The following is a 12,897-nucleotide window of genomic DNA, read 5'->3' on the forward strand; positions in this document are numbered from 1 at the left end:
ATATTTCTTTAACTATATCCGGAGGCTGCTAGAGTGAAAGAGTTATCCCTGTCTAAGGTTATTACGAACTAAAGACAATTGAACCTTTATCCCGAGGCTGCTTTCGTGTGCCGAAGAGTTTGTTGAACTCTGAAAACATTAGAGACTTACAAGAACTTTGTTAAAACTTTATTTTTGTAATAAACTTTATTTTATTTTTGTAATAAAAGGTGATGGGTTTGAATCCCGGATTCGTCATTTAAGACTCTACTAAGCAGAACATTGCAATATATACTCAAAAGCGCTACATTTCATAGTCATGATATATTTTATAATTTACAATAACTTTCTTGTTGCATTAGAAAGAATTCCGTAAATAAAACATTATTTCAGTCGACTGACAAATACGTTAGTGAAAAAAAAGTTATTTACAACTACGTATCTTCTCTGTTCTAGTGGTAGTAAAGTAAAACCTATCATCACAATTTAACGTTTACTAGTTCCATTATTTTATGAACCTTATATGCGTTTCCTTTACATTTCGTTTTATACTTTCCAGTTTCCAGTTTCTATTTTTGCTTTTCTTTTCTATCTTTCTTTCTTTCTTCCTTTCTTTTATTTATGAATGTATTTATTTTGTTCATGGTGTGGATTTCAATCTTGTTCCTAAACAACGTCGCAAGATAGTCACTCTCCTTGTTCGTAAAAATGTCATGACAGCAGATAAAGCACATACCAAATTATAAATAAATGGAAAAATTTAAATGATGTAACTCGTTAGTGAAAAAACTAAGATTCTGAATAGTATTTTTTTAAAAAGATATTTCCAGATTTTTGATTAGTAAAATGTAGGAATAGATTTACAGCTGCTGAAAAGCAACTATGAAATTAATACATTTACACTGCAAATGTCGAAGATAATGTGAGATTGTGGGCATTTCTGTGATAAACGAAGTGATGGTTCATGCTAAAATAACCCATTAGTCGTCGCAGTTGGTGATGTGATGCAGCAGACATTGCCCCCTCTCCAGTGTGTTTTACTCGACCAGACATTGATTTTAGTAGGCACCTTAAAACTCCTTCGCTGCAAAATTCGACTTTAATCAACAACGTCTCTTTTATTTATGCTTCTTTGTGATATTTGACTTGAGCCGCTCATTGTATGCGGAACATTTGATAGAGATAATGCGTTGCATTGTACAGCCAATTTATGTATTTCAAACAGTTTTAGTATTAATTAAAAACAATATTGCACTTTGTGAATCTGAAATAGTCACATCGTGTTACTTTTGTTTATACTGTACAAGATATATGGAGTTCTTGTGATTGATTCCTTAGAGAAAATTGAAATGAAGAAAGAAGAAAAGTTTCATACATAAAACATAAATTAGATTTAGGGAATAAGTTATAACAGTTATTCCCAACTTTTTTTGACTGATGACACTTTACTGAACACCCACAACATTGTTTACAGACTTACTTGTTTCAGTTGTTATTATTATTAGCTATTATTATTATTAATAATAATATAAGTTATAATAGTATAAGATTATAACGCTCTATAAAGTAGTTATTCCATGTAGTACTGACCATTGTGACTGCCACTTGAGGCGTTAACTGCTCAAGATGGATTTTAACTAATTATTATAAAGGTCTCATGACTTTTAAATTCTGAGAATTCGAGACACACCTTATGGAACTGCGCAATACAACAATGTGTCGCAGCACATCGGTTGAGGACCACAGGAAAATTAATTGAACATTCAAACTACAAAACTGCTTTTGAAAATTATGTAGTTTATTTTAACTGAACCAATACAAGAAAGTATGATGTAACAATTCCAAATATCTGAAAAAGAAAGTAAAAATAGCCAATATTAGTGATATACATAGTGTAAGAGAACAAAATTAATTACTCTAAGTAAGTGGGAATTTAAGCATAGCTTAAGTTAAATGGCAATAAATATCTGGAACAAATTCTTCATTAGAGGTGCTTAAAATAGGGCTAGAATTAGGGTATACATTCTAGTTAGAATGTAGTTAGTTAGGATAGTTCGGATAGAACGTATATCCTAAAACTAAATGTATTTTCACTGTGGTGGCCGATTGGGACTGAATTTGAACGTAAACACTAGCTGGAGTGTCACTATATACCTGAGCGACCCCGATGAATACAGTATGGATTCGACACAAATATTTGCCATTTTCTACTACTTTTACGTGCCTCGGTAAACGCCCTCCTGACACCCCTGGTTCAAATTGTTAAAAACTTTCTGCCCCCTCCCCCCCAGCCGATACCGCGAAAACTAAAAATGTGACGCTAGTATCTGTCATTTTCTACTACTTTTATATATCCCGGTAAACGGTCCCTGAGACCCTCCAATTATGAAAAAAAAAAAAAAAAAAAAACTCTGACCCAAAGCCGATGAGAGCTAAATTTGGAAGTCAACGCCTGTGAGTGTATTACCATTCATATCTGCGACCGCGAAAACTATGGTTTTACACTAATATCGGTAATTTTTGTTTATTTTTACATGTCTCGATGACCCCTTTATTATGGACCAATTTCCTTAGCAGATGGGGGCTAAATTTGAAAGTAAACGCGAACTTGAGTTTCACCATTGAGCTCAGCGACCCCGCAAATTATGGATTTCAAACTAATTCAAATCCATAGCCGGAGGTGAAACATTGAGTTCTGTAAGCATAGAAACTAGGTTTCACCTCGTACTTTATTTCTTAGCTACTAAGATTCACGGTTTTCCAATGTTGATTCCAAAGGAGTGAAAATGGGTAATAGCAAGTAAAAACTTTTCTTTCTCTCTCTGTATATATATGTATATGTATAAAAATATGACTATGTTTGTGACTTCATACCTCTTATACTACCCGATCGATCTCAAACAAATTTTCAACATAGATGAGATTCGGGTCTGGGATGGTTTTTATCATTTCACTTTGACGGTGAAACTTAGAAGTGAAGGGGAGATATTAAAAAATGATCAAAATAGCAAGTAAGTATTTTCAATATGAATTCAGCATGCAGAGGACAAGTTCCATCTCTGACTTCACCCCCCTATTTCAATCGAAGATTTTAGATAAAGTACTTCCGGTTTCAGAATTGAATTCGCATAGTTTGGACATCTATCGTAGTTCGCAATGAGAAAGGAAACTTACTTACTCTTTTGTGCATTTAGATTTTTTTTTTTGTCACTACATTGCGTCAGAAATTGGAATGATTAATTGTTTTACAAAGCTTTATACACTGTTTATATACCTAAGTATAAGAAATGTTTTCATATTATATTAAATAGTTTTTGGTATTTATTATTATTATTATTATTATTATTATTATTATTATTATTATTATTATTATTATTATTATTATTATTATTATTATTATTATTATTATGACATCTATAAAAATTTGAATTATTCAGCAAATTACTATAAAAGTACTATTGTTATACCATACAGGGTGACAATTAATGAACTATATGAAATAAAACGAAAATTAGTGACAAACTACGTAGTACACAAACTGTATTGCACATGTAAACGGCACTACAGACATTGGGATTTAAGTTAGGGGGCGCGGTGGCTCAGTGTTAGAGCGTTCACTTCCGGTGCTTGAGGTCCCTGGTTCGATCTCAGCTCGTGTGGACTTTGTAGTGGACAAACACCGTGTTCGTGGGTTTTCTCGGGATTCTCCCGTTTCCTCCCACTTTCTTCATTTCACCATTTCTCTCATCTCTCATCATCACCGTCTCCTTTAGCCTAACCGCATAACCCTGGGACGTAAAACTTAAAGATTTCATTTCGGATTTAAGTTATGACATGTTCGATGTGTCTGCCATCTCTGGCAATGATGTGGCGTAGACGAACAGCAAAATTTTGCATGACCCGCTGAAGTATCGAAACATCGATGCTGTCGATGACCTCCTGAATGGCAGTTTTCAATTCGGCAATGGTATTTGGGTTATTGCTGTACACCTTGTCCTTATCATAGCCCCACAAAAATAAGTCACATGGGTTCAGATCCGGGGAATGTGGCGGCCAAGTGAGTCCCCTTCCAGTGGTTTCTGGGTACCCCAGAGCCAGAATGCGGTCCCCGAAATCCTCCTTCAGGACGTCAAACACTCTCATGGTCCGATGGAGTCAAGCTCTGTCTTGCATGAACCACATCTTGTCGAAATCAGAATCACTTTGGAAAATGGGTATGAAATCATTTTCCAAAACCGTCACATATCGCGCAGTCGTCACCGTGCCGTCAAGGAATATTGCACCGATTATTCCATGGCTGGACATTGCACACCACAGCGTCACCTGTTCAGGGTGGAGAGATTTCTCATTGCAAAATGCGGATTCTCAGTCTCCCAAATGCGCCAATTTTGCATATTGACGAACTCATGCAAACAAGAGTGGGCTTTGTCGCATGCGCATATGAATTCCCATCATGCCTTGGGGTCAGCCACGCAGTTTGGACGTCATCACGCAAACCGTTCAGAAATTATGACTGTTTTATTTCGTATAGTTAATTAATTGTTAACCTGTATATGATAGATTAGCAAGTGAGTTTCCTTTCACAGTGTGAAACTATGGTAGACTTCCAAAGTATGCGAATTCAACATTAACTGGAAGTAGCTTCAGGTTGCAATACATAGATTTGGCCTTGATGTCTCGTACCGTTTTAGGTTTATGGAAATTAACATTGAAACCGGAAGAATTAGTCTATCACTGCCGGTTGAAATAGAGAAAAAAGTCATAGATTAAATATATTCTTATTATATATAACAACGTTTAGTAAGTTTCTATTTATTTCCGTGTTTTTTCATTATGGAAATCAATTTTGAAATCGGAAGTGTACAATTTCCACAACTTCTAATTTGAATAGAAAGATAAAAATCGAGGCAAATCTCATTCCTGGGACACTGAATCCATATCATAAGGCCGCATTTCATCATATCTGATCGATTTTGAATAGTGAAATCAAATTGAAACCGGAAGTAATAGTAAATTTCTACTGGGCAGATGAAAGTAAGAGGACAAGAGTGGAAACAGAATCTACTCCTTGGACTCAATATCGATTTCAGAAAACCTCTTCTCGGTGACTATTGCCGTTTTTGCTGTATGTCGATCAGCATTGAAACAGGGATTGGTAAATTTGCCCCGCTTCCGGTTATAATACAGGGTTAACGGAATAGATAGAAGCCACTTTTTTGACGGTAAATTGAGTCCAAAAAGCCGCTTGTCACTATCTCTTACTGATTATACACTATGAAGACCAATGTTGAAACCGTAGGTATAATAAATTTCTTCCACTCCGAATTTTAGTAGAGATGCGGGTTAAGATGGTATCTTTCTGCACGCTCTTAATCGACTCCAGAAAACCGCTTGTTGCTATCTGTTACCGGATTTTTTGTAAGGCGATCAAGTTTGAAACCGGAAATAGTTTGTATACAGACTTAACAGACTGTATAGATAAAACCTATTCTTAGGACTCTGAATCGATTAAAAAAAAACTTCTCGATATTTCTTACCATATTTGCCCTTATACATGTCGATAGACAGATATAGCCATTCTATGTATGACTTCCGATATTTAGAAATAGCATAGTTTCGAAGTCTAGAAAAGGCATTGAAAGCACCTGATGTGAACTATTTCTTGGAGAATACGGACACTGACGTAACAATAAACGTAAAAGATTGGTTCTCTTTAAGCTACAATTAAAAAAAGGAATCACACTGAAAAGGAGAACTAGCTCGTGCAAAATGTTTTAGTTTTTCAAATTTTACTTTTATTTTTACCATTTATAAAATATTGGAACGAAATACCATAAAATATTCATAGATTGCTCGAGTAAGACTTTGAAATTCTGTCTAAATAGAAAGCATTCACTCTGAAAAAAAGAACTGCCAATTAAGGGAGTAAATGATGGTAAATCACTATCGAAGTCAATATCTCTGTATATTAAAAAATAATAATTTCATTTATTCTTAAAGTTACCTAAGATTTCTTTAGTACACGAGGTTCAAGGTTCAGTTCACCGTGGGGGCAAATTGAATATACTATGGTAACTAGAATTGTACCTTAAAGTGAAGATCCACGTCTCATATAGCCTCAGCGCTGAAAATGAACTCTAAACTTAAGCAAGCATTTTCTTGTAGGTGTACCTAATTCCTTTTTTTTTTTTTTTTTTTTTTTTTTTGTTCATGGAAGACAATGTGAAAATTTTTAAAGGGGATTTCTCGCGGCGTAATCTTTGATGCAACATGCTTCGGTTTGATTCCAAATCAATATTCTTGAAGTTAGGATACCATGTTAAATTATATCCGTATTGAAAAGGAAAGGTAAACTTGTAATCCAATAATAATAATAATAATAATTTATAATTTATAATAATTTATAAATTCCAGTGACAGAGCAGCATGTATGGTTGGAAAAGAAATTCTGCTGGTGACTGACAAAGTTAAGAGGAGAACAAGAAAAGCAGATAAAAAGCATTGTGTGATATTTATGATTCTTCTTAAATGTCTAACGACAAACACAGGGTTACTCGATATACACCCTCCATTCCAAAAGAAGCCGATTTAAAAAAAAAAAAAAAAAGCAATGTACATTTTGGAACAAATCATTTTTATTAATCAATGTATTCCCCTTCTGCATCGATACACATATTTGCACGCTCCAACAAGTTGTCTAACGACTTCTCCATGTCCTTTATTGGAATGGTCTTTAGGACGGCGGTCGTCGCCTTCTCAATGGCATCAATCGATGCGTGCCACTTTCCTTTCATCGCCAAATGCAGTTTCGGGAACAGATAGAAATCGCACGGAGCGAGATCTGGTGAATAGGGCGGATGATGCAACCGAATAATGTGATTTTTGACCAAAAATTCAGTTACAAGTCGCGAACGATGTGATGGTGCATTATCGTCCAAAAGAGTCCAACTGCCGATTTCGCGATATTCGGGCCGAATACGACGAATTCTTGCCAGCAAACGCTTCATGACGCCGAAGTAAAACTCTCCAGTGACTGTCTGGCCGGGCTGAACAAATTCTTTGTGGATAATTCCATTTGAATCGTAAAAACAAATCAGCATCACCTTAACTTTTGACTTCACCAAGCGACTTTGTTTGGGTGTTCCTTCATCCGGCGCTCTCCATTCAGCACTTTGCCGCTTTGTTTCGGGCTCATATTCAAAACACCACGTCTCGTCACCAGTTACAATCGATTTCAAGAAGTTTCGATCCTGCCGAGCACTTTTAACGATGTCTTTGCAATGCGCAATTCGATCAACTTTTTGGTCTTCGGTGAGTTTGTGTGGTACAAACCGCGAATTAACCTTCTTAAGGCCCAAAACTTCGGTCAAAATGCGGTATGCGGTTGTTTGAGGAATGCCTAATTCCATTTCAATAACTTTCACCGACGATTTTTTGTTATGTTTGATGAATTCACGCACTTTTTCGATGTTTTCTTCCGATAATCCGGTTCTGGGACAGCCCGATCTTTCGTCATCATCCAGCGTCTCTCTACCCGATTTGAATCGCCTGAACCACTCGTAAACTTACGTACGGGATAGACACTCATCACCATATGCAGTTTGTAGCATTTGGTGCGTTTCACTAAAAGTTTTACCCAGTTTAACACAAAACTCAATTGCAGCTCGTTGTTTGAAACTCATTTTCCGACCGATGTACACAACACACTGACAGTTGAAACGCAATAACTTTGTTGCCGTGCATCCAAATGTCATGACATTTATACCAGTTGTCAATGAGGGACTACGCCATCTACCGGTAAAATATTACAACAGATGGCACTAGTGGTTCTATTTGTTTTCAAAAGTTCGGTTTCTTTTGGAATGGAGGGTGTATCAGAAGTTACACGAACACTGTCTTAACTTGGTAAAAATCTGATGAACGTTTCGTTTGTATTCCCTTAATAAACGAAAATTATTTATAGCCATATGACGTGGAAGTAAATTATGCGTTATAACAAAATCACAAGAACTTTGGCCTTCTGCTATTAGTATTCAAAAAGAGCTTTTAAAAAATGAGTTTCGTTCTACAATGTGAAACTTGCTAGACATCCAAACTATAGGAATTCAATACTCAAAGTGGAAGTAGTACGGTATATCTATAACTACAGGAAACAAGCGATTCATAAAATCAAAGACAGAACCTGTTCCTGAGATGCTGATCCATATCGGAAATGCATTATCGCTATACCTTACTGGTTCTGTTCTATGTTAATTAAGGTTATATACGAAAATAGTTAATTTGAACCACTTCCGATTTGAATAAATCGCTAAAGGAGGAAATAGAACCTACTGTTAGAAAGCGGAATTGATTGCATAAAACTCCATCTCGATATCACTTAATATTTTTTATCTCTACGGAAATCAATATTGAAACAAGAAGGAGTAGTATATTACAACCATTTCCGGTTTGGATAGAGAGCTGTGAATTGTGATGGTATGTTCTCTTGAATCCTGAATCGACTGAAGAAAACAGCTTTGTTGCTATATATTACCATATTTGCTCCTTAGCGACAGATGTTGAAGACGGAAATGATTAAGTTTAACCAATTCCTGTTTGAATAGAGAGTTAATGGAGAAGGCGGAATCTATACTTGGGAAGTTAAATCAATTACAAGAAACCAGACTGGTTAAACTACTTCTGGTTTTGTTAGAGTATTGTAGGTTGTAATGGTATGTTCCCTTGACACCCTAAATCGTTTGCAAAAAAATTCTTGTCGCTATCTAATAATACTTTATTCTATGGGGATAAATGTAGAAACAGGAAATGATTTGTTTCAACCACTTCCGGTTTGAATAGATTTTAATTTAGAAGATGGAATCTATTCTTGAGAAGATCAATCAATTGCAGAAAACCACATCTCGATATCTTTTACCGTTTCAGCTGTGGAAATCAGTATTGAAACGGGAAATAACATTAAATTCGAACCATGTATGGTTTTGGAAGAGTATTCTGGGTAGTCATAATGCATTGCCTTGAAAGGCTGAAAAATTTAAAAAAAAACTTCTTGTTATTTGTTACCGTTTCCGTTTTATGACGATAAATATTAAAACCGGAATGACTAATTTGAATATTTTCCGGATTGAAAATCTTTAAGTTTAACGTCCCACGGTTATGTTGGTTAGGCTAAAGGAGACGGTGATAATGAGAAATGAGTGAAATGATGGAATGAAGAAAGTGGGAGAATGCCGAGAAAACCTACGAGCACGGTGTTTGTCCACCAGAAAGTCCACACGGCGCAAGCTAGGATCGAACCAGGGACTCCAAGCACCGGAGGTGAAAATTCTACCACTGAGCCACCGCGCCCCCTTTTTCGGATTGAATAGAAAGTTCATGGAGAAGATAGAACCTATAATTTGGACGCTGAATCGATTAAAAAAACATATCTCGATATTTCTTATTGTTTTGCTCTGATACCTGTCAACGAACGGACGGACAAAGCCTTTCTATAGGACTTCCGTCCTTACGCGTGAAAAGAAAAGTCTAAAAAAAAGAGAGAGAATAAATAAAACAGTCTAGAAGACAACACTGTTTTGAATAAGCTTAAATATATAATCTTTTTCTTTATTTACATTAATGCATTACATAAAAAAACTTACCGATAGAAACAGTTCCAAGGACAAAGTGAAAAAGCCAGCTCCACTAATAGTCAGTGGTTGCTGACACTGCAAAACAATCATCTGCAAATCAGACTGTCTTGCGACAGGGTTCTGCATCCATGCACTTCTGTAGATACTGCTGATGATTGAACTATGCTGTAACAAGTAAGATGGACATTGTAGTAGCTAATATCTCTCTTTTTTAAAATGTGAATCTTAAAACCAAAATGAATTCAAGGAAATTTTTAATTTTTAACTTAGCCTACCTGGAATACGTCCTGGACTGAAAATGAAAACGAGTAATTAATGAAAGAGAATGATTTTGAAAGAATTGGTGGAATGATAATGTGGAAAGGAACGTCAAAACTCATGAAAAACCAGGACATTATATTATCCTCAACAAACTCAAATGGCCTGGAGTCTAAGCAGGGACCCCTCACACATGAAGTAAGCGCTCTAATATTTTTTTTTCGTTTGTTTCATTAGTTATGTCTGTGCTTGCCTTCGCTATTTTCTTTTTACGTATTTTAAAGTTCTTCCTAACCTTGACCTTGTCCCCTGCATTGTCTCTTAGCTAATTCTATTACACACTCTAAAGGGAATCAAAGCTGACAGGGACATAAAAACAGAAAATTCGAGAATAGTTAGAAACGTCCATGTTGTTCTGTGGGATTCGAACACAGGACCGATAGCATCTTGCGATCCAAAGCCAAACTTCCGAGACCACGCGGCTTATGTCACCGTTTCCACCTATTGTTAACAATAAACAAGATAAATCTCTTTTAAGAATGCTTTAAAGATGATATTCCAAAAATAATTTGTATTTCGAGTTTTCATTTTAAAGTTCTTCGAAAAAGAAAGGTTGAATAATTAGAACAGCGACGAACTTTACTGGCCATGATAATTCAATTACATAATTTTTCTGTATTTTAAATATGTGTCTTTATTAAAGTTCTGTAGTAAATGATACAGAGAACAGATTCCAAAAATCTTACATTGTTCAACATATCCCATCAAAAGTCAGCTGCAAATAGATAAAACGAACTTCCTGAAGAAGTCAATGAATTTTCAGCATCCTGTGTTCAAGCAAATGTCTCACATTACTGTTAGTGTGTTGAAAGCTAGTTTCATAAATGCTGAGAAAATTACGAAGATGCCAAAACCTTTTTCTTATGGAGAATTCGTGAAAGAATGTATATTGTTAACTGCAGAATGTGTGTGTCCCAATAGCCCAGCCTATTTAAAAACACTGTCACGTGGAGAGTGGATGAACTAGCTGAGAATGTGGAAAAAACTTTGAGGAAGAAATTGGACCGTTGCTTGGTGCTACTTTTTGGCGTTGGGCGACAGTACCGACTCAACCGATACTGTCGGGTGGACGAAGAGCTGGAAGTACTGATGACCTGTATCCACTGAAAGGAACAACCTAGGGAATGGATATTTTCGAGACAACAGAAGCGACCCCCTGAAAATCTGACTCGGTGACCTGGACAGATCTGAGATCCGAAGACACAAACAGACACAGTGACTCCGAAATATCATCTTTGCTGAATTTTATAGTTGATTAATGGTGTTCACTGCTCGAATATTCATTTGTTTGATTCTTGGCATGAAATTAGTTAATCAAAATACCTTGTTTTTAATAGGTCATATTTTGACATATACAATTTCATATTTATTAGTTTTGCCATATGTGACTTTTGAATATAGTATATACAATAAAAATTAACAAAATACTGTTTGGGCTCAGCTATATATATTTTATATTACAAACAAGTTTTACAGGTAGATTAAATTTTGACGATTCCTCATAAGGGAAACATGCAGTTTATCGTTTCCCTGATTCTGACACGTTTGTACTTTGATAGATCTTGTAGTTATTTTTCAGTACAATTTTTGATCATACCGATACAAACAACAAGCGAGAAAGAAAATCATATTTAATGAAAAGGCAATGAAAGAGGAGAGAATTTTGTTTTTCAGAATTGCATTGGTAGAATCACACATACTTCCCATGAGTATGGCGACGTTTCGTCTCTGGGGTCCATCGGAGTCTGTCCGTGTCACTCCCGATCATGAGTCTTTCCAGGTCTAGTGGATCATGAGTCTAACTGACTCTAAGTAAATCGGGTCACGGATCACAAAGTCGTGTCCCATTTCATCACTGATATAAGAAGTGGGTCTAAACTTTAAGGTGGAATTCGTATCACAATAATGAGTTCCAATTTCTAGGCTCACCGACTGGGAATAGAACCCAGGACACCATGAATGCTTGCGAGCTAGCCACTTTCCTTTTAACTTTTTTCTAAAGAAAGTCGATTCGAACAGAACATCTGTCTCTACGGTCTTATATATATATATATATATATATATATATATATATATATATATATATATATATATATATATACTACTTAATCCAACACGATAGAGACTCGGAGAACAGAAAAAAATATTCATGTTCTTCAGTTGTTCAGTACTCACGTTTCAGACCTCTTTTATTAACCAATTTATTTAAAAACTTAAAAATCATCAAACCTGCATAAGTTCGTATTTTTAAAAATATATTGTCTCTGATTTTTTGTATTCACCTTTGATCTATTTTTCACTTTATCTAAACGAAGGAGACATGAACAAAAATATCAAGGACGATTAAAACAAAAATAATCTTTAATGGGAAACCACTCGGCTATTTCCATAGGCAAGCAAGGCACTACATCTACAACTGACGGATAAAAAAAATTCTGGCTAATTCGTTTCGCTACCTCTAATTTCACTTACAGCGCAAAATGCACATCAACAACAAAGTAATTCCGAGTACGTGGTAAGAACAGTCAGACATGAACAGTGTAGACAGAAAAGGAGAACTTTCTAACGCTCCTAATTTTCCGATATCTGAGACTCGATGTATGAGGATAATCGAATAACAAAACAAAAGCATATTCTGCTGCATAAAATGGTAATGGCAAGAGAAAAAGAAGTTTGAAAAGTAATGGTATTATTTTAGAATTAGAAATGGTACACTGAGAAAAATCCGTTATTCGTACAGCGGTATATTGTACAAATATACGGAATCCTCTTGTTTACTACAGAAATCAGTACGAAGCATACGTTATCCATATGCTACATACGCACTGCCCTTAGAAGTTACATCATGCCATTGCAGGATGTCTAAGAGTCTTCCGTATATCACATACATATACGTATGGCACATTCGTCGGATATATGTTATATACGTCCATTTGTATGTGAGACCGTATATCCTGACCGCCTATATTGT

The 12,897-nt window shown here is 35.6% G+C and overlaps 1 protein-coding gene across 1 annotated transcript in view; it reads right to left on the reverse strand.

The window, feature by feature from the left end:
- Positions 1 to 5,634: 5,634 nt before the first annotated feature.
- LOC145692254 (odorant receptor coreceptor-like) overlaps positions 5,635 to 12,897 on the reverse strand; it is a 32,753-nt gene continuing 25,490 nt past the window's right edge. The window contains exons 3-4 of the mRNA XM_081767549.1: positions 9,618 to 9,773; positions 5,635 to 5,697 (exon numbers count right to left, since the gene is read on the reverse strand). Of these exons, the coding sequence (XP_081623675.1) occupies positions 5,635 to 5,697; positions 9,618 to 9,773 (219 nt within the window). The remainder of the gene's footprint in view (positions 5,698 to 9,617; positions 9,774 to 12,897) is intronic.

The sequence above is a fragment of the Thermobia domestica genome, chromosome 8, assembly GCF_964235325.1.
Source record: "Thermobia domestica chromosome 8, izTheDome1.hap1.1, whole genome shotgun sequence".
NCBI lineage: Eukaryota > Metazoa > Arthropoda > Insecta > Zygentoma > Lepismatidae > Thermobia > Thermobia domestica.